The sequence below is a fragment of the Neofelis nebulosa genome, chromosome 8 (genome assembly GCF_028018385.1).
Source record: "Neofelis nebulosa isolate mNeoNeb1 chromosome 8, mNeoNeb1.pri, whole genome shotgun sequence".
Classification (NCBI taxonomy): domain Eukaryota; kingdom Metazoa; phylum Chordata; class Mammalia; order Carnivora; family Felidae; genus Neofelis; species Neofelis nebulosa.
In genome coordinates this window covers 70,795,033-70,818,162 of record NC_080789.1, presented here as the reverse complement: position 1 = coordinate 70,818,162, position 23,130 = coordinate 70,795,033, and the positions used below count along the sequence as shown (strand labels likewise).

Genomic DNA, 23,130 nt, shown 5'->3' with positions numbered 1-23,130 from the left:
ATTTCCCATCTGCCTTCTGCTCTTACATGTGGATGTCTACTACCGTCAGTAAATGATGTACATGTAATGAGAGGTACACACCAGTGTTCTCGTTGGGACATATATTGTACTAGCCAAGGCCATTTGTAATGGTTTTGTTGTTAATTATTTATTCTATAATCATTACCTTAATGTTCTTAAGGGAAAATTTTGGGATAGATGCTATCATACCTTTTCCTAATTGCTTTTGAAAGAAAGCACTTAATTTACTTCTTTGTTCATCTTCATTTTGGTGAATATGCCTTGGCAAAGGGTACTTGGCAAAGGATAGACATTTAATAAAGCACAGATAACACACACTCTTCACTGTCTATATTATTATGTCTAACGGTCTTTAATGAGTATCTTGTTTCTTGCAGGACGGTTCTGTTTACTCTCACTTCTGTGGTTGTACTTGTCATTACAACTGACTGGATCAGCTGGGACAAGCTGAATCGGGGATTTTTGCCCAGTGATGAAGTTTCCAGAGCATTCCTGGCTTCTTTTATCTTGGTCTTTGACCTCCTTATTGTAATGCAGGTAAGTGTTTTTGTATTTCCCTTCTCTCACTGAAACAGCTCTGTGCTTTGTTCTCAGTATAACAAACACTGTATGTAGAATGAAAGGCTCCATAAAGGTAGAGAAGTGCTTAGTTTACAGTTGCTATTGGGGGAGCTTTTCTGATCATAGTTTCAGCAGTTTTACTGGGAGGATAAGCCAACTGGGCTTTTGTGAAAGTAGTAGCACCAAAAATTCATTGTATGAACATTGCAAGGTGGACCCTGAGAAACCATACAGCATGGTGGTGTTTTCTGCCAAGATTTCAAGGCAAAAAATAAGGCAAAGCAACAACAAAAAACCCTGTCATTTAGTAAATGAAAAGCTGCAGAGATGAGGATGATATAAAGCCAGCAAAGCAGGGATAAGCAATTGCCAAAGCAACTCAGGGTTTTATAGCGGTTGAAACGGAATGATGTAAAAATGCTTTTCCTGGTTATGGAAATCATCACTTTCTTTCAGTACTCACTAGAGATCATTCCATTTTCATGTAAACAATATTTCTGCCCTGCTCAGCAATACGTTGTTTGTACAATAGCATTGCGCTAACCGGTGCTACTCATGTAATCTTCTGCTGTGAGTGCTTTGGGGTCTTAGGAATGTTCCTTTGAATGAGGCCGAAAGAAACATTAACTATTTCTTGGCACTTTATCTTGCTCATTAAGTGTCCATCCATTTGCTGCCCATTTTCATACTGATTTCATAAGGCAATTTTGGATTTTCCCCTCCTGAGACATTGTAAGTTACCAGAACAAAGGCCACAATTGCTGAAGGGAAGGTAAACGCCACTGTGTGCCAGATTTATGTGAGATTTCACAAGATAGCAGATTGGTTTTCTCATTTTAGAGGCAAAGAGAAGACTTTATAAGCAATATTCTGTAGTGTCTTAAAAGAGAATAACAGTTTATTGTTGCTGTTGCTTCACAGTATAGCCCAGGCGTTAGGTTCAAGATGGTTCCTGGAATATATTTCTATTTTAATGGACAACAGTTTAAAATATGTTATCGATTTAAAAAATTATATAAAATGGAATGTTTGTCTCATCTAAAAATTGATGTATTTCTTCTTTATTTCCTGTGGGATAGTTTAGCATAGTGGAGAAAGTAAGAAAGCACTGGTGGGTTCCATATCAGTCTCTTATTTGCTGTAGGACCTCCTCTGGATATTTATAAAATCAAATTTGTAGCACTAAATAGTGTATTTTGCATTACTTGTTCAGAGACTGTTTTTTTTTAATGTTTACTTATTTTTTAGAGAGAGCCAGAGACAGAGACAGAGTTTGAACAAGGGAGGGGCAGAGAGAGAGGGAGACACAGAATTGGAAGCAGGCTCCAGGCTCTGAGGTGTCAGCACACAGTCTGATGCAGGGCTCAGACCCATGAACCATGAAGTCATGACCTGAGCCAGTCAGACGCTTTAACCAACTGAGCCACCCAGGTGTCCCTCAGAGGCTGTGTTTTTTTTTTTTTTTAATGTTTATTTATTTTGAGAGAGTACACATGAGTGGGGGAGGGGCAGAGAGAAAGGGAGAGAGAGAGAATCCCAAGCAGGCTCCACACTGTCATCACAGAGCCTGACATGGGGCTTGATCCCAAGAACCATGAGATCATGACCTGAGCTGAAATCAAGAGTTGGTTGCTTAGCTCACTGAGCCGCCCAGGTGCCCCTCAGAGGCTGTTTCTATCTTCTTTCATCTGATACTCCTGAATGATATACTTCCTCATCTAAAATATCTGCTTTGGCCAAATGGCCTACCTCTTTGAACCCATTTTATAGCCAAAGGTATTAGTAAGCAAATAGACCACTGTCCTTTGGATTGTTTAAATTTGTATATGTGAGAGCATAAATTTCCTGATTTTTGTCCTACTGTCCATCACTTTCTACCCTCTTTGTACCTTTTTAGTTATTCTTCTAATGAGGTCACAAAAATCAGGGACTTGAAGTGGAAAAATATAACATTACAATTTATAGATACTATGGAATCACTCAAAAAGTACTTAATAAGGAGAGAAGGAAGAAAGAAAGGATAGTAAGGATTTATCTGGTAGAGTCAGCAGGGATTAGGAAGGGGCAAGCATTCTAGATGAAGGAAATGGTATGAAAATGTGGAGTCAGTAAAGTGCTGAAGTGTTCAGAGAGTAGCCAGAGCATCAACTGACCGACAACGAAGAGTTTGTGCTGAGGAATCTATCAGTTTGGATGATCTTGGCTGCAAGTAACAATAAGCCTGCCAAGCTAGCTTAATCAAAGTGGGGGGATGTAATACTGTGTTATAAGGATGCTGTACAGAATTAGAGAGGAGGGATGCAGTTACATTTTAGGGACACATGAAAGCAGAGACCAAAGTGCACCAGGGAGCCCAGACCTAGCTTTTCTCCATCTCTCATCTTTTTTAATTTTTCCCTTCAGTTTCCTTCTCTTTTCTTACTACAGAGAAGCTTTCTCAGCTTCCCAGTTCATATGGAAGGAAATGGCCACAGCAAATACCTCAGAGGGAGACCACTCTAGTTGTCAGGCGTAATTCTAGATTCCTGAGGAAAGGATTGTAAGGACTGGATTGTCCTGCACCCATCAGTGAAGTGACTGGGGGCAAGGCAGTTCCACAGAAAAACAGGGAGATGCTGGGCCTCAAAAGCTAAATTAATTGATGTCTAATATGAAGGAAAGTCCAGAAAGAGACCCAAGAGTTAGGGCCCTTAACTCCTTTTCTCTCTCCCCCAGTACTGAGTCAGTGAGCCAGTCCCGTTGATTTCTCTTTTGCTATGTCTTTTGTGGCCGAATCCTTCGTTTTCATTTCTCTGCTTGTATTCAGTCCTGAGTCTCCTGTATACTTGTAAAATAATCTCCTATGCAAACTTCTGCTTCCAGATGTCCCCTTGTCCCACACACTCTATGCGGCTCAGGCTCATAAACTTCCAGTCTGGAATGTCATGTTGTACATGCCTCTTCTCAGCCAAATTGATACCTCATTGTCCAAGTATAAAGTCAGGACTCCGAGAGCATGCTCCCAGTGCCCTTCACCATCTGGCCCTGCTGTGTTTTTTCACATGTATTCTATGCTGTAGATCTACCCCAGACCATCCTATGCTGTAGATCCACCTCAGACCATAGGGCTTGTTGTTTGGCCCTTGACCACAGCACACTCATTCCAGGGTGTCTGTAAGCCTCTTTTTATCCCCAGATGTGTCTCCTCCTGCTCTGGTCATCTAGACCCTACTGCTGAGGACCATTACAATTCCCCCTCATGAAAAGCATGTAATCACTTTCCTCCTTGGAACTCCTGTAGCACTTTTCACCCGGACACAAATCACCATTTCACTGTTTTCCTGCTCTATGGAGCAGGAACCATAGCTTATAACTATTTGTCCCTGGAGTCTCCCTAACACAGAGCCTTACATGGGCAGCAGTATGCCCAGAGTAATAACTGCTTGATGAGGATAAAGAAGTGACATTTCAGCACTGAGTCTCCTGCAAACTCTGCCCCCCACTTTGGGAGCATCATGTTAAAGTTTCAGGAACTAGTGCAAGTGGTAAAATAAACAGCCCCAGAAGATATATATATTCAAGGCATTTAAAAATATATAATACAAATATTCTACAAATCCATAGCCAACTAAACTGTGATCTATTTCATTCTAGATTCATATATTTCAGACAAAAGAAAAATACAAAAGTAGCAAAATTAGTGGAAGTGGAGGGAATAATTTCATTAGAAGATTTTCTCTCATTGGACTTATTTAAGTGATTTTAAAGCAATTGACCCTAGACTTTTCTAATAGTAGAAAAATTCAGCTTACACTATCAAAAGATATTTTACTGTTTGGTAAAAAAAGAAAAAGAAAAGAAACCCTTAGAATATGACATTACTGCTATAAAGATTTTATCTTAACAAAGTTAGTAGGTCAATTCTGAAAACTTGTAGAGAAAGTATAATTATTTTTATGAATGTTTATTAAATAGGATTTTCTACATTTATTGTGAAAACCATTTGATGTATCACATCTTTCTGCAGTTCTAGTAAAGTCGCTAGAACTAAGGCATAAACAGATGTCAGTATAATATAACATGCGACTCATATAAATCACATTTCTACAGAACATGAGACGTAAATTGTAAAAAACACTTCTCTGAGGAAATATTATCTCAAAATCTGTTTAATATTTATAATTTTGCCATTTGGCTTTTATATTCCTTTAGTTCATTGCATAAGTATTTAATTTGCAATTATGTCCCACCCATTCATCTCTTGTTAGATTGAAGAAAAGATATATGTAAGATATGTAAGAGTTAAAAATATAATGTATTGTAGAATAATCAAAGAAAAAAAGTGTCCTAGGAGTCCACCTTCCCAAAATAGAGAAAGAAAAAGAGAGATGTCAGTATGGACAGGATAGTAGGACAAAATTCCAAAAAAGAGATGAGAGTAGAAGGGCAGGCAGCAAGAATTTGAAAAAGGAAAACAATGGACAGGAAAATTTTCTCCAGCTGAGAGTAGTGTCCTAATCATCACAGTAAGAACTTAGTTTTTTTTAAAAATATATGAAACTTATTGTCAAATTGGTTTCCATACAACACCCAGTGCTCATCCCAAAAGGTGCCCTCCTCAATACCCATCACCCACCCTCCCCTCCCTCCCACCCCCCATCAACCCTCAGTTTGTTCTCAGTTTTTAAGAGTCTCTTATGCTTTGGCTCTCTCCCACTCTAACCTCTTTTTTTTTTTTTTTAAGAACTTAGTTTTGATCCATTAAGTTCAGAAAACATTTGTGAATTCTATTTTTTATTTTTTGAGGAACTTCCATACTGTCTTCCACAGTAGTTGTACCAATTTACATTCCCACCAACAGTGTCTGAGGATTCCTTTTTCTCCACATCCTCACCAACACTTGTTATTTCTTATCTTTTTTATTCTAGCTATTCTGACAGTTGTAAGGTGATATTTTATTGTGGTTTTGATATGCATTTCCCTGATGATTATTGAAATTAAAAATAGAAATACCATATAATCCAATAATTCCCCCCCATGGTATTTCCCCAGAGAAAATGAAAATGCTAATTTGAAAAGATATGTCTACTTCTGTGTTTATTGCAGCATTATTTACAATAGCCATGATATGGAAACACCCCAAGTATCCACTGATAGATCAATAGATAAAGAAGGTGAAGTGTGAATACAGAATATTACTCAGTTCTGAAAAAGGATGAGATCTTGCCATTTGCAACATCATGAATAGACCTAGAGGGTATTATGTTAAGTGAAATAAGTCAGAAAAAGAAAGACAAGTACCATATGAATTCATTTAATGTGGAATGTGGAATCTAAGAAACAAAACAAAGGGGAAAAAAACCTGAAAAAGTATAATTAGTTCTATAAATACAGAGAACAAACTGATGGTTGTCAGAAAGGAGGGGGTGGGCAATGGGAAAAATGGGTAAAGGGGACTGGAAGATACAGGTTTCCAGTTATAGAACAAATAAGTCACAGGAATAAAAAATACAGCATAGGTAATATAGTCGATAATATTGTAATAACGTTGTATGGTGACAGATGATTAGCCACACTTATGATGAGCTTAATACAACATAGAGTTGTTGAATCACTATGTTGTGGACCTGAAAGTCAGGTAACATTGTGCAGCAACTATACCCAAATTAAAACAAATAAAAAGCCAAATTCAGAGAAACAGAGAGTAGAATGCTGGTTGCCAGGTGTTGAGAAAAATAGGGAGAGGTTTGTAAAAGGGCACAAACTTCCAGTTTTAAGATGAATAAGTTCTGAGGATGTAATGTATAACATAGTGACTATAGTTAAAAACACTATTTTGTATAGTTGCAATTTGCTAAGAGAGTACATTTCAAGCATTCTCATTTTAAAAAATAAACTATGTGAAGTAATGGATATGTTGATTAACTTGGTCGTGGGACTCATTTCACTACATATAGCGGTTGGAAAAATACTTAGTGATAAATAATGTAACAAAAGAAAACATTTACAAATTCATTCCCTCTGTACACCATATCAGGTGCTAGAGACACAGGACAGTGGGAAAGGAAATCAAAGATCAATGACACAGTCCACAGGCATTTGTAGTCACAAAGGAATTCATAATTTAATAGAATAAATATGAGTAGAAAAACAAAGGCATTTCAAGAAACTGTTTAGAAGAATTATTCAGGTAAAAAGCAAACGTTCCTACATCTGCCACTTTTAAAATTTATCTTCCTGCCATCCTAGGATCTAGTTGTTGGTATGAAGCCTTTAAAATAAAGGAGCTTTCTCTTTATAAGATAAAGAACGTTCTGTACTTTTTAACTAGACAGGAAGAGAGAGAATGAAAGAAGGAAGTGAGAGGAAGAAAAGGAGGAAATTAAGAGAGTAGGGAGGGTTTATGGGGAGGAGGAGGAGAGGTGTGGAGCCAGAAAGATGGGTATAGGTGGAGATGACTTGAGAAGCCAGTAAAAATCTCCAATGTGGATGGTGGGTGGAGGTGGATGGGATGAAGCAGTGGTAATGACCATGGAGACTGATTAAGTTATATGTGTTGTTAAGTTTCCATGCATTCTCTGTCCTTTCTGAATGCTTTAAATAACTGAACTCTAGGGGATTAGTGTAGGGAATATTAAACACTGTCAAGTTTCACAACTGGATCAATGTAGTCTAGCATCAAGATAGCATCTGCTGAACAAAGTGCCCAGGAGGCAGAGGAAGCTATGAGAAGATAAATTTCTGGGAATTTATAGTTAATTATAGAAAGGTTTGGCCTTGAACCTCTTCTCTTTATCATCCTCTCCTGTAGAAGGCTTCTCTCATCACCTTCTGTGTGGGTATATCTTTGATTTATGTATGTAAGTAGATTCATAATATAAAATATATTACATATGCAGTATCAGCTTTATGTGCTTCAAGGAGATGAAAGAATTCTTCTAGAAGAGAGGCTTTTCTAAAAATTTTTTTAACATTTATTTATTTTTTGAGACAGAGAGAGACAGAGCATGAATGGGGGAGGGGCAGAGAGAGAGGGAGACACAGAATCTGAAACAGGCTCCAGGCTCTGAGCGGTCAGCACAGAGCCCGACACAGGGCTCGAACTCGCATACCGCGAGCTCGTGACCTGAGCCGAAGTCAGATGCTTAACCGACTGAGCCACCCAGGCACCCCTAGAAGAGAGGCTTTTAAAGAGAAGATGAAAGATTCAAAGGTTATATTTTGGTGAATCTTCACACTGTTGATACATGTTAGCAGCACTTCTCTTGTAATTTATCTATATACCTACCTAATACCTTCATACCTATATATCTACATACTTACTCTAACATGTGGGCTCCTCAAGGAGAAGAGGTATGTTTCTTCAATTTTTTCATTCCCACAGCTAGCTCACGTTCAATGCACTGCAGTTTTACCATAAGTATTTGCTGAATGAAAGAATAAATAAATGAATGATCACAGCATTATTTCAGAAAAGCCAAATAACATGAGATTTTTCAAGAACCAAAATGTTTACCAACATCAGGAGAATGAGCTATCAATAATATTAAATTAGGTAATTTTCAATGAATTATGATTTTACTGTAATTAAATATCCAAATAAAAATCTGAACAAATTGCTCAGTTAAGTGTTGAAAAGGACTCTTTGGTCTAGTTTGAAAAACACGTAAAGAAAAATGATATTTCCTGAAAAGTAATTCCTAATGCACTTAAAAAATAATTATGAAAATTGCATTCTACAAAGATTTCACTTTTTAACCTCTAAAAATGTGTTTGTTTTCTGTTTTGTATATGGTTCTCAGAAATAGGTTGACTAGTTTAAAAAAAGACATCATGAATTTTGGTAGACTTTATTTTAAAACTCCAATAACCTGACATCAGTAGGGCACTTGTTTTGAGGTCATAGCTGTTGAAAATGGAATCAATCACTTTAGAACATAGGGCAGAGCAACAAGCATGAACCGATTTTAATTAAATAGCTATGGTGTTTTGACAAGTTGGCATATATTTTCCGGACAAGTTGGTCTGACTGATTTTGTTTATAGGCTGCTTAGAAAGAAAGGGTTGTTTAAATATCTGACCACCAGTTTTAACATGTCCTTCAGCTTTGGGAATACATTATAGAACTTCTTTCAAAGTATTTTAAACTCCTTTTCACAATCATTTTTCTTATTCAAAGGTTACACACCTACCTTAAAACACAGTACTGACAATTTCTGTCCCAAATGATGACATGGACTAAGGCCTTATAATTGAAGTAACTCCTGGATTAACCATAAATGCCTACTGTCTTCACAATATGTGCCTAAGAGGTTGAATCTCCCTTTTATTTACTGTCACCATTTTGTACTTCTGGCATCACCTGATCTAGTGGGATGACAGAATATTCAAGGACAATAGTGGAGGGGAATCTCAATATATTTATTAATAGTCCCAATAACTAGCTTCCAAATAGTAGACAGACATCTTATAGTAAGACATGTCCATGCAGCATGGGAGAGTCCAGCCAAGTGGGCAATGTGCAGGAGGTGCCAGAGAACATGTCTTAGCAGGTGACCTATAGTATGAAGAAAATTGTGCAGAAGATAACAGATAAGCTGGAAGCACTGGGGTTACCAGGCAAACACATTTTAGGGTCCAGTCATGGGCACTGGAGTGATAAACACATTCACGTGAAAATGAAACTAATAGTCTGGTTAACATATGATGTAGATCACAGTTTTGAAACAGGCGGTAAGTTCTATGAGGGATTATTGTGAGTAGGTGAGATCAGTCAAGTCTTTAAGGATAATGTGAGAAGAATGGTGCTTGAAGGAATTATAAGATTTGGTTAAGCAAGTGGAAAATAGAGACATTCAAGTTTTATCCCAATTTAAATGCTTCAGTCTCCAAGGTACTTTTTTTTTTAAAGAGAGCTAGAACATGATTAAAACACTGGGAAAATATAAATCCTATACTGTTGCACATGAGCAGTAATTTTTTCAAAGCCACATGGAGGCATCAAGATATAACTCCTTCAAATTTGTATTTTTTCAATGGATGCATCATTGTTTTCAGGTGCCATGGAATGATTAGTAACTGATCATCACCCTGAAAGATTGTTCCAGCCATAACTTTCACCCCCATCTTTGTGTGTATATTGTGATTGGTCCTGGGAGTCACGTGTAGCAGTTACCACTTGTCGTTGCACCACTTGTATATAATAAAAACTGCAATGTTGAAGACACCCATTCTGCCATTTGATCAGGCTCCCAGCTCCTCTGGGGTAGATTTCAAACTCAGAGTGTGGTTATACTTCAGGTCAGAATTGGATAGGTGTTGCTAAACATGAGCCCTATTGACAGACATTCATGTCAAATATCCTGTCCCTGGATGAGATGGGCTAATACTCTGTAACTATTTTTGTTTAAATTAATTTATGTATTCTGAGAGTGGGGTACAGAGAGAGAGACAGGGGCAGAGAGAGAGGAGAGTTCAAGAATCCAAAGCAGACTCCATGCTGTCAGCATGGAGCCCGACTCAGCGCTTGAACTTATGAACCATGAGTTCATGACCTGAGCTGAAATCAAGAGTCAGATGCTTAACCGACTGAGCCACCCAGCTGGCCTACTTTGTAGTTATTCTTAGTGGAATATCAGGGATATGATATATTGCCATGAGCTCTTCTATTAAGTTTTTAAGATACGATTATAGAGCTTAGGAATAAGTTTAAAAAGAAATGTTGTAGGCAGTGAGACATCATGGAAGCCAATACAACAATGCCCAGTAATTCAGAACATTTATTTTAAACTCATACCTAAAATAAGAAATGAAGAACAGCCATTTTTAGATGACAAGTTTAAAAATATTTTAGAATCCTAGCATTTTAGAGTAGGAGGAAAATTTTTGGTCATATGATCACGTCCTGATTTTACAACTGAAACCCAGTAAGATTTGATAACTTGCCTGACAGTGGTTGGGCCCAGTCTAGAATTTGGATCTTCCAAATCCCAGCCCAGTACCCTGACAGATCATTTTTGAGTCAAAGATCCATTAACTCTGGAGTTCGACAAGCAAGAGGAGCCTTGGGGAAATGTTGTGCAACAAGTGGCTCAAAGTCTAGCCTAGTGTACTTAGACTACGTAAGGATGGGTCCAATACTAGAAGACCATAGTATGAACCTTCCATATTAGAAATGAGGAACAAGCTACTAAAAAGGGCAGAATGCTGTACTGGAAACACGCTAGACCCAAAATAAGGCAGGATGGAAGGAGAGAAGGAAGCAGAAAGAAAAATAAATGCTATTATTCACTGAGCATTTACCCTACGTCGAGCACTATCCTGAATGCTTAGACACACTGTATATTATTTTATCTTCTCAACCTCCCTACAAGATTGATATTATTATCTCTAATTTTTAAAATGAGGAAAATGAGAATTGCTCACAGTACACAGAGTCTGGATTCAGCAAAATGAGGATTAGAAAAATAGATCTGTGTGACCCTAAAGACCATACTTTTCCCTTACCTTATAGTATTGTGTATATCAAATTAATTAATATACACAACAACCACAACAGAATACTTGCTAGGTGGCAGGAAGCTTACTGAATTATAGGAACACTTTTGCAGTAGACTAGAAGCAAGACTCAGTTTCTTAGTGGCAGTGGAAATGTGTTTAAGTCACTTCATCTCTAGGTGTCCATAGTCTCATCTGTAGGATGACAATTTTTCATGACCCACATTATAGGATTTTTATGACAGTTAAATTAAAATGCAGTTGAAATATTATCTTTTCATATATCTAAATTACATTATTTGGAAGAAGAAAACAAATTAGTCGGAAAAAAGTTTCAGAGTTGTGCCTGGAATTACAATAAAATCATTCAGGGTTGCTTGATTTTAGCTAAGCTAGACTATTATAATGTGATAAAGAGTCTGAGTAACAATGCATTGTAGCCATAACCTGCTATTAGAAATCTACACTAATGGGGTGATTCCCATCCCTACGTGATCAGAAGAATCACAAAAACTCTTACAAGGATGTGAATTCTCTGGCTATTGGAACATTGTCAGAAGTTTCTGGTTTAGTAGGTGTGCACTGGTGCCTGGGAATTACTAGGCATTACAGATGATTCTTGTGGCCATGAATTAGAGTCAACTGTACTGGTTAAAAATGCAGATTCTTGGGTTTTCCTTTTAGAGCTAGTGGTATCAGAATCACTAGGGAATTTGATTTGTGAATATGGGTTTTTATTTAGTCCAAATATGATTTCTGTGAACTCACTATTCTAAGGTAATACACTACTAATAAGTGAATGTTTATTATTACTTTGACTCAGATGGCTATACATAAAAGAACCCCAAGAAAATTACAAATTGCCAGATGGTACTTGGACTTTATTACGTTTGATGAAGTTTGGAGAGTTCAAAATTATGCATTTCTCCTATAAAACTATATCATTCCTGTGGTGCATATTGTGAAAAGCTGAACAGTTAAAACCAAATATGTATCTGGTGCATTTGTCTCTAATTTTTTGATGAAAGTGTATTTTATAAATATCCCTTTGCAGAAAAATGTACTTATGTCTAAGATGCTTATCATCCCTTTAATCTTTGTTTGATTTCAATAGCTGAGTCCTGAACATTTATTTGCAAGTTGAATAAGATCTAAAATATAAGAATAGCATGAAACCAAAGAGGTATATATGTCTCTGTTTTATAAAAAAATGACTTTATACACAAAAATATGTGTCTGGGGAAAAAATTAAAATTTGTTGTTTATAGTCCTTGTCATTCCTTTCTGGGACTTCTGAAGTTGGTGCCAAGAAATGTCCATTTTTTCCTGTAATGAATAGAGTGATAGATGTGGATGCAAAATGAAGAAGCTCAGAGCCCTGGGAGAGATTCCTGCCCATGAAGTAGGACAGTAGGAACCGGGGGTCAGAAGGAGTTGTTATGGGGGGGGAAAAGAGAGAAGACATAGAGGTGACAGCTGCTAATAGAATTTGAGAAAGAGAGGGGTTTTTTTTAGAAGTTTTGCTCTGTAATGTGCAATGTTATAATTCTACATCCAACTTCCTAAGAAAATTTCAGTTCAAAAAAATAGTCTCCAATCCTTTTGACATTATTTTCCTTCAGTCCTATCCTTCTCTTTTGATTCTGATGGGTTTCTGGGCAAGACTCAGGGGAAAGACAAGGTCGTAGAGACCAAGGTATATTCCAGTTACACAAATATGAAAGTTAGTGGGTCCTTACGTGTAATGATTATATAGAATTCAGTCTGGTGAATGCATTCACTTTATCTTATGACTGCCTCTTAATTCAGCATTTTCACTCTTTACAAGCTCAAAGTCATAGTATATATCTCTTTCTTTTCAATCCAGTTTGTCAAATCCCCATCCTATAACAGCCCCTTAAACATCAGTATCCCATAAAAGCCTACTCTATTTTCCTTTATCTCTTCATCCCAGCTAGTTTTTCAAAGGTAGTTTTTCATCCACTGTCATGGCTTCAAGTCCTCCTTATGGGCTGGTCTTTCTCAAATCCAAATGCCTCTGCTCAGTTTCACACCTGGAATATCTAACTGGCAAATGGCTATTTCCGCCAAGATCTTCCATGGGCTTCTCTGGTTCATCATATTTAAAACCAACCTATCATGATTTTTGTCCACTCAGTCACTCAAGCCAAAAAATCTGGGAGATATTCAAGATTTCTCTCTTTCATCTGTCTTACAGTCAATCGCCAGCCTTGTGCATTCTTCTTGCTAAGTATTTCTTGAATCTGTTTCTCTTTAAGACCCTAGTAGCCTTTACTTAGTTTGGGTTACCATCAACTTTTACTTATAGGAGTATAATATTGTTTCTCTTGTTTTATTCTTACCCCATTTGTCCAAAGTAATCTTTTTATCTTTTTAACATAAAAATATGATCCTCAAAATTCTTCAGATAGAAATCCTTTGTGTGCCATACTAGACCATTCTGTTATCTAGCCCATGGCCAGCTGCTGGCCTCTTCCTAGTCATCATCCTTCCTACCTTCCCCCACCTCCACCCCCCCACCCTTTACATTTTATACTCCATTAAAATGTTGAAATACCAGTTGGTTACTCAAGTCATAATGCCTTTGTACTGGTAATAATAGGGCTTCTCGTCAGTGTGCATGCATGGCTATCCTCAACCATCATTCAGACTTCAGCTTAAATGCTACCCTCTCTATGAAGCCTCATCTAACTCTCTCAGACAAACTTAAGTGCTTCTTTTCTTATGCGTTCATAGCAATTTTATAAATGTCAATTATAGGGGCATCTGGGTAGCTCAGTTCCGTTGAGCATCTGACTCAGAGGTTTCAGCTCAGGTCACAATCTCACAGTTTGTGGGTTCGAGCCCCATGTCGGGCTCTGCAGCTGGCAGCGTGGAGCCCGTTGGGATTTTCATTCCCCCTCTCTCCCTCTCTCCCTCTTTCTCTTTCTTTCTCTCTCCCCCTCCCCCACTCTTGTCTCTGTCTTTCAAAAATAAACTTTAAAAAATTAAATAGATAGATATAGATAGATAGATAGATAGATAGATAGATAGATAAATGTCAATTATAGTTACTCCCCCACTGTATTGCATTTATTTGTTTGCAGGTATATACCTATCTCACTGAAAAGGTGTGAGAATTACATGAAATAGTTCAGGTCAAATACAGAGAATATGCAACAGATGTTGGTTAAACTGGCAAGTTATTGGGACTCAATAATCATGTTTAAATGTTTTTTAAATGTTTATTTTTGAGAAAGACAGAGAGACAGAATCTGAAGCAGGCTCCAGGTTCTGAGCTGTCATCACAGAGCCCAATGTGGGGCTCGAATTCACAGACTGTGAGAGCATGACCTGAGCCTAAGTCACATGCTTAACCAACTGAGCCACTCAGATGCCACAATAATCATACTTTACATGAAAGATTTTAGAATATTCCCAAATGGGAGCAATTTTATTTTTTCAGCTGTAGGATTGTGTACTTGTATTAAAACTACTTATTAAAAATTTCCGAGGTGAAAATCCTATTTATATCGATCAGACATTGAAAAGTTTGCCAGAGGGCTTTTCAGAGGGGTAATTTAAGATCCTGTTGACATTGGACAATTTATGAATTGAATTTGGCATAGCTTCTAGAAATGTTCATCAGCAAATTCAGTTTTCTTTATATTTTGCAAAGTACAACCATCGTAGACCCAGAGTAGAGTCTTTGTTCTGACTCTGCCATGTATTTCCCTGAGCCTGGTGTTTGCTCATGTAAACTCTTCTAGTTGAAACTGGTACCCTCCATGACTGCCACCAGTGTGACTCCTATAGACAGCTGCCAAGGAGGCTCGAGGAGTGGTAAAACTTGGGGCTATGATTGCTCCCTCCTGTATTATGAAGTGGGAGAAGAAAATTCTGATTGCAAAGTCATGAGGAAGAGGTTCCGAGAGTGGCAGACCCTGTTGTATTTTTCTTAATACCTGGAAGAAGGGGGAAAGTAAGAATATTATGACAGAGCTTTGCCTTACCTTCTCACCACCTACTAAGATGAGACTCCCCTCAGAGGTGCTTCCTCGTTAAAGGTGGGACAGAGGATTGTAATCGCTGACTTCACATGAGGAATAAAAAATTCTATTATGATGGGTGAGATTAAATGAATTAAAACTTTAAAAGCCAATGAAATTAAGTTCAGTCATATAGAGTTTGTGATGCTTTATTAATTTATAAAAACAGCAGCCATCTATTTGCAACTGCAAATTACTCAATATTAATAATAACACTAGTGTGTTACATGTCTTGCTATAGAATCACTCAAGGATTTAAGCTTAGCAGCAAATGTGCCTTTAATGTGTGAAGAGAGGAAGAATATTTGTAGGGCTTAACAATGTAAATGAAAGAACTTGAAATGGGGACTATCATAAAATGAGATTTTCTGCCTGGAAATATCTCTAGCCATATGACCTGGGATGATAATGAACTATAACAAGGGCATAATGTGATTAGAATAAGATGAGTGATTTATATCAGACAAGTCTTGTCATAGAGAAGGCACTGGAGTTATCACTCTTCAGCACAGTCTATGCATTAGTGCTGTCTGCGTTTGCATAGTTAGTGGCTCTGAAACATTTTCTATCTGACCTCTAGGGTTCTCTGGGTAATTCAATGTGTATTTTGTGAGATTGACCCAGTAAGACAAATATTTAAATGAATAATGGAACTTTTTTTTTTAATTACTGATTCCCAGAGATTGGCATGTTTAGACACCCTCACTATTTCTGTTCAAATTCATGGGAGGCTTCATCTCATTGTAAAAATGGCTTTCTGATTCTTCATTTCTCAGAATAAATCCTATATGTTTTTCAGTGTCTTAGAAAATTATTCCCATCACTGAATAGACTGTAACTTGCTTATAAGGTCAGAAAGAGTAGATCATCACCACTAAACTTGAGGGGCAAGGGCAAGTATAAATATTTCTCTTTTGAAATATGTTTTAAAGCTATGCTATACAAAAGGAACTTGCAAATCTAATTCGCGTACAGCTACAGTCCTGTGATGCACAGTAACCTACAGGGACATTTTAGTGTCAACCTGCCAGAAAGTTTGTAATAATATATACACATCATGAACAGTGACTGAAAATACCTGGTGTGGTAAAGAGCATGATGCCTCCCCCACAAAAGATCTATATCCTAATCCCTGGAACCTGCAAATATGTGAAGTTAAATGGCAAAGGGAAATGAAAGTTGTTAGTCAGCTGACCCCAAAATATGGAGATTATCCTGGACTATCCAGGAGGACCCAATATAACTACAAACGTGTTTAAAAGAGGAAGAGAGAAGCAGACGAGGACAAGAGGTAGCAGCATGAGGAGGCTAGCCTGAAGGCCGACCAAGAGGGCCGGGAGTCAGGAGGTGCAGGTGGCATCTAGCATCACAACAAGGACAGAGAAACAGATTCTCTCTCTGAGCTTTCAGAAGGAATGTTGCTCTGCCAACATCTTGACTTTAGTTCACTATGACCCATTTTGAACATCTGACTTCTAGAACTAAGATAATAAATTTGTATTGTCTAAGGCTCTGCATTTGTGGTCATTTGTTACAGCAGTAATAGGAGATGAATACATCTGAGTTTCTCCGTATGTGTGCTGACATAGGGTATTATTGATCTTTCACATCTTTTCTAGCCTAACAGTCAAAAATACCTTATTGGTCTTTAATTTTTCATTATTAGCTAAGTTGAGCTTATTTCCTTCTGCTAGATCCTTGATAAATGTTAAAATTGCTTTATGAACATCCAGCTCATGGACTGGACCTATTTCATTATTGAAGTTTTAGGGTTTTTTTTTTCCTTACCCCTTTGTTAGGCCATTAGGTATCATTTTTGCTGTTGGTGTCTAACACATTAAGAACCTACTAAGTTTTTATGAGGAATTTACGGTGACTTCTTTAGTGTTTATGTATTATTTTTGAAAGAGAGAGACAGAGACGGGGGGGGGGGAGAGAGCGAGAGAGAGACAGAGAGCATGAATGGGGGAGGGGCAAAGAGGGAGGGGAAGATCTGAGGCAGGCTCTGCACTGACAGCAGCAAGTGGGGCTCAAACTCACAAACCCTGAGATCATGACCTGAACCAATGTTGGACGCTCAAGTGACCGAGCGACCCAGGCACCCCGGGGGGAATTGTGGTGACTTCCTATAAAATAAACCAGCTTTTCAACTTAGCCAGAGATGATCACATGTTTTTTTTCAGTACGTTTTATAGTTTAAACTATTAATGTAATAAACTATGAAAATAGGTTTCTTACCTTCACCCATTCTTATGTCACTGCAGTATATCCCACTTTATGGTACTTCATTATTATTTAATAAACTGCTGAATTCAGTTTTGCATGTAATTTTATGAAAGAGATGCATGTATCCTTTTGTTCCTGCCCATTTCTATCATGGTCATGTTGGTCCTATCAATGAACTGAAAGCTTCTGTCTTTGCTGTGCTCTGGAATCATTTCAATATATGGAAGCTATTTGTGGAACATTGACTGTTCCATGCCTTGTTACACATGCTCTTTCCCTACCCTATGTTATATTATGTAAATAAATTCAAAGGTATTTAGAAAGAAAAGGCAAATAAATATATTACCTCAAACTGCTGTTTTGAGGTTGAAACTCCCCTCATCTTTTAAAACCAGAGAGTTTTTGCATCCATAAACCACTCCTGTAATTATAGAAGGAAAAGGAAGAGAGATGCAAGAAAGGCTGTCCTTGGAGAGTTGTTATTGGCAGTATAGCTTCTGCCTACCTATAATTTCATTAGATTTCCTTTCCTATGATGTGTTATTGCTATTACTATTTCCATTATTATCATTATCATGATTGTGCCTTATATGAAACCTATTTACACTCTACCGTATTATAAATATATTGTTAATTCATCTTTTATGATGTCAGCTTGGACTGTATTAATAGGAGTGTCCAGGATCAAAGAAGCAATAGCCCCATGTTACTTCATCACAATCAGAACATTTTAGCAGAATTGTGTGGAGCTTGGAGTATTACATTAAAATGTATTGGTTTATTAGGTTGCAAAAGCATTACAAGTTTTTCAAAAAACAAATTGGAAAACAGAACAGAATAAAGAAGTAAAATTATTTATAATGCAGTCTTCCAGATAAATTAGTCAGTGCATGTGAACTTTTTGGAAAAAATACATATGTATTTTTCCAAAAATGGAATCATCTTCTACATTATTACTATTTTGTAACCTGCTTCTTCACTTCACAAAGTATTATTAAAATTTTTCATGTCATGAACTATTTTTTCACAAGGTTATTTTAGTGAATGTGTTATACTGTAATTTGTGATGTGATCATGATATAACAGATTACCTATTGTGCAATGTTTGTTTCCATTTTATGACTATTTATGGTGTTGCAATGAACATGACACAATGATTATTTTCTCGAGATGAATTCCCAGAAGTTGAATTGGTAACTTAAAAGGGTTGCACATTATAATGACTTCTCATATGCCTAGCCAAATTTCCCTCTAGAGGTTGTTCTATTTATTATTCCACAGTAAGTATAAGAAAGTGACCATTCTCCTCACCAACAAATAGCAGAGTTGTATTAAGAGTTTCCAATTTTTAATGGGTAAAAAAAGGAAAATTTCATTTTGACATACATTTCTTTAACTACACATATCGTGATCACTAGCTGAACAGCTTTTTCAAAATTTTTATTTCTTTTTTTACTTCTACCAATATAACACAGAACAGTACATGATACAAGCATCTCAGGTAGCCTGGGGTAGTCTAGCATACTATAAACAAACAAGAATATCCTCACCCTTCTGCAGTGACTCATATGGGTATCCATACTAAATGGGACACTTAGAAACCATTAATATCCTTTCTCATCAGGTGTTTGTCATCAAATGAGCTCAGGTCAGATTAGGTTTTGCTGCTGTATGAATGCTAGAAAAGCTTTATTTTCAGAGTTTTCCTACTTCGAAATTGAGGGCGAGGGATGGTAGACATATAGTGAAGATAATAATTGTTTAAGTCTATTAACCATTTATATTTATCCCTTTTGTGAATCGGTTTTCATATCCTTTGCTCAATTTTTTATTAGGATGCTTAATATTTTCCTCATTGGATTATAAGACCTCTTTGCACATTAAAGATATTACCTTTTTTCCTATTATATATGTTACGAATATTTGTTTTGAGTTTTATTTGTTATTAGGATTTTTAGTTTAAAACAGCTGTTGTCGGGGCACCTGGGTGGCTGAGTTGGTTAAGCGTCTGACTTTGGCTCAGGTCGTGATCTCGCGGTTTGTGGGTTCGAGCCCTGTGTTGGGCTCTGTGCTGACAGCTCAGAGCCTGAAGCCTGCTTCAAATTCTGTGTCACCACCCACCTGCCCCTCCCATTCTCATGCTCTGTCTCTCTCTGTCTGTCAATAACAAATAAACATTAACAAAAAAATTTTAAAACAGCTCTTGTCAAATTGGAGTCTTCCTGAGAATAACCTGATGTGTATGTATGTGTATGTATCTGTATCTGCACAGAGTAGATACGCACGTATGCATGCTTTGGTATCTACATGCATGTTTCATGTAAAGTCCCAAACACTCTCCATAGAGTATTTGATATGAAAGGTCAAGGTAGTTATACTTGTGAGCACACATATAGACTTGCCTAATCACTATATTGTACACCTGAAACTAATGTAACATTGTGCATCAACTGTACTTAAGTTAAAAAAAAACCCAAAGGTTCTAATATATATTATGGTGATAGTTGTACCATTTTGGAGTAAATTAAAAACCATGAATTTCACAATTTAAACATGCGTTGTATGCTATGTGAATTATATATCAGTAAAGCCTCTAACAGGAAAAAAAAAAGCAGTCTAGATAGAATTCTGAAATCTGAATCTTAGAAAGCCCAAATGTGATTCTAATGCAGGTTGAGATTCATAGTATGGCTTGTGGTAGGTTTGTTTAACATGCGGTTGTTGTCGACTTATCTGGTAAAATCTATCAATCTTTTCCTTTGTGATTTCTGTCTTTTATGTTAAGCTGAGGATACTGTGTTTCAGAAGAGACACAGACAAACTAGAGAACATTTGCAAAGGCCAACAACCAGAATGCTGAGAGACCCACAAAGAATGACAAAGGAATGATGGAGGAAATGGATATGTTCGGCATTAAACCTAGACTTTGAGGAGGAACATGCTAGCTCTCTTCCACTGTCAAGTGGAAAAGACAAAGTAGCTATTCTCTGTTGCACCAGAAAGCTGAGAATAATGTGTTGAGATTCAGAACATCAAATGCATCTTCCACTGTGAATTTGCCTTTATGAAACATATATGATCATGTCACTTCCCTGTTTGGAATCCTTTGTGGCTTTTGTTGTCTTTAGACTATTCAGTGTCCTGTGAGGTCCCTCATAGGATCCCCATAATCCAAGCCTCATTTGGCAACTTCTCTCTCCACGCTACTCACCTGATGTGCTGCCCAAGTGAATGGCTTGATGTTTCTCAAAAGCTCAACAGGTTCACACGTCTTTCCTCCTTCTCATATCTGACTTTCACAAGCTATCTGATCTACTAAAGCCCCCTTTCTTCTAGCCTGAGCCATATGTTGAGCTCTGGTCAGGGCAGAGTCCTTGGGAGTCCGTTTCTGTCACAATCCTCTGTCTGGAAGGTTACCAATGTGACATTATCCAGAAAGTAAGTCATTGAATATCCCAATCATGTATTTATATGCACTTACATATAGTAATATGTGGTTAATATTTATTAGTAATAAGCTAGGTACTAGGGCAACAGAGTTGAGTAAAATGCATATCTTCCCTTCTAAGATTCTCAACATTGCAGAGAACAATTAATGAAAATTAAATGGGAAAGTTTAGTGAATATTGGAGAGGGGATCACCACTGTATAATTCACATTTCAGTAGTTATGGAAATCCGAGTGAATTTATAATGCATTCAGACATAAAACTGTGCTTAGGAGGATAAATAAAATGAAAAGAATTAAACTTGCCTGGGTTATAGAGAGGAGTAGCAGCATTGCGTTCTAAACCAAATGTGTAATTTTTGCCAAGATGATTAAGCAGAAGATGTTTATGCTTCCGTTGAAAATTTGATTGGTGTTATACAGCATGTTAACTGAAAGACATGTTCATCTTTACTTGCTTAGGAATCCTTAAAATGTTCAATACAGTGGCTGCATGTTTTTGCATAACAAAAGGGAATGTGCATCACTGAATGTCTTGGGATAATGAGCCTGTTAGTATTTTAGCATCTGCGAAATTTATATTTCACTGTGGTCATTAATGGATAATTTTCCCTTCCACAGTATAGAAAATGACATTTTTTTCTTATTGTTACACACCAATTAGAAGTAGGAGTTGTCGTATTTCTAGTAGCACGTTACTCAAGTGCATTGCATTTGGAGTCCTTCCTTTCAGATATCAATGTGCCGTGCAGCCCAAGTTCCGAGTCGGTAAGAATCCCACAGTTGCCACGGTCTGGAGTCCCCAGTATTTTAATCCCGTATCTCCAACACTTCCAGACCTGGCTAGTGAGCTGTCAGGGAATGCCCATTAAGGAAAATGCATTCCTCGACATCACGCGCAGCAAGTTAAGCGGCCCGACCTAGGCTCGAACTTCCGTGACAGATTACAAATGGGTTTTTCTCTGTGGAGCAGTGAGCCAGCTAAGTAATTTCTAAATAGTAGACTTGTCATCCAAATGCAGTTTGATGTTATCTGTAGGTGATCAAAACCCTGAGCTTTTTCTCCAGGTGATTAATAACCCTTTTATTCTTTCACTATAGAACATCAAGAGAGTTGATAGTAATTGTATTAGCTAAGGCTGATTTCCTTTGCAAGATCCAAAACAGTGCATAACCGACTAGACTGAGCTCCTTGAAGGCACAAGCCATCATATGTATCTTAGTATCACCACCGTTTGGCCAGTGTGTTGCAGTAAGAGTTTCCATAAATGTGCAGTGACTTGAATTAACTTCATTTGCCATGGATGATAAAAACTACCAGGAATTTCAGTACTAATAACACTTTCAGTTCTATGTAGGGTTTGAAGCTTTAAGAAACTGTGCATTTTTTTTTCTGCTAGTAAGTCAGCAACCCTATGAGAGAAATATTAGCTCTTATAGTTCATTCATTCAGCTACTTTTGGAAAACTGTTGTCACTGACTAGATACAGCATCATATTCTGGCCAGGCAGAGAAAATGTTATAATTTGTAATTAAAAGAGATCTTTGGTTGGGATTTGGGCCAATTTTCCCCAATGTTCACCTTAAATATTTACTACCATTTCAACATGTTTATTTCTAGAGAATTCTAGAATCTTCCAGTAGCAGAAGGGTCTTCTCATTTCCAGGGAAGTCAGAGACCATTAAAACTCCCAATGTAATGAGGTAAAGGGAAGGTCAGAAATAGTTGTCAAAAGATAGAATGTACAGATGAAATGATGCTGTATCAATGACAACTTTTCTTAGTGACTCTTGAAATCAGGGTGAATTGCTTAAGGAATTTAGGGAACTGATATGATATAAGAAATAAAACATACCTTGATATTTTAAGACACAATTATATTTCCATAAACTTAGCATCCACAGATATACCACAGGGGCCACTGAAAGGAGAGGGAGAGGGTATAAAAAGGGTAGTGTATGGAAGAGGGACTATTCACTTCAAAGAGAACAACTTCCAACTTATTGCAGAGTCTTATAAAACATTTCTCAGTTTTCACTGCTGAAAGTATTTCAAATGCTACACCTCCAGAACAGTGTCATAGATATGATATTAAATTACATAGGAAGAAGTGTAAGGGTTCTGAAGGCTTAAACTGTACACATACAGAATAGAGGCTTAGTAGCAATAGGCACGAAGCTTCTTATTGGTCAGTGTGGCTGCCAAACACACACACACACACACACACACACACACACACACACCAAAAAACAAAACAAAAAACCTAATGAGAACTTGGGGTGTACTACCAGAAACAGAATTTAAAGTATCAGAGGTGATAAATTCATCTCTAGTCTAAACTGATCAATT

The 23,130-nt window shown here is 37.3% G+C and overlaps 1 protein-coding gene across 6 annotated transcripts in view; it reads left to right on the top strand.

Moving 5' to 3' along the window:
• Positions 1–23,130, top strand: part of TMEM117 (transmembrane protein 117) — a 521,337-nt gene that overhangs the window by 426,472 nt on the left and 71,735 nt on the right. For all 6 annotated transcript variants that reach the window (XM_058743055.1, XM_058743050.1, XM_058743051.1 and 3 more), the window contains one exon: positions 399–558. In XM_058743055.1, coding sequence (XP_058599038.1) covers positions 399–558 — 160 coding nt within the window. The remainder of the gene's footprint in view (positions 1–398; positions 559–23,130) is intronic.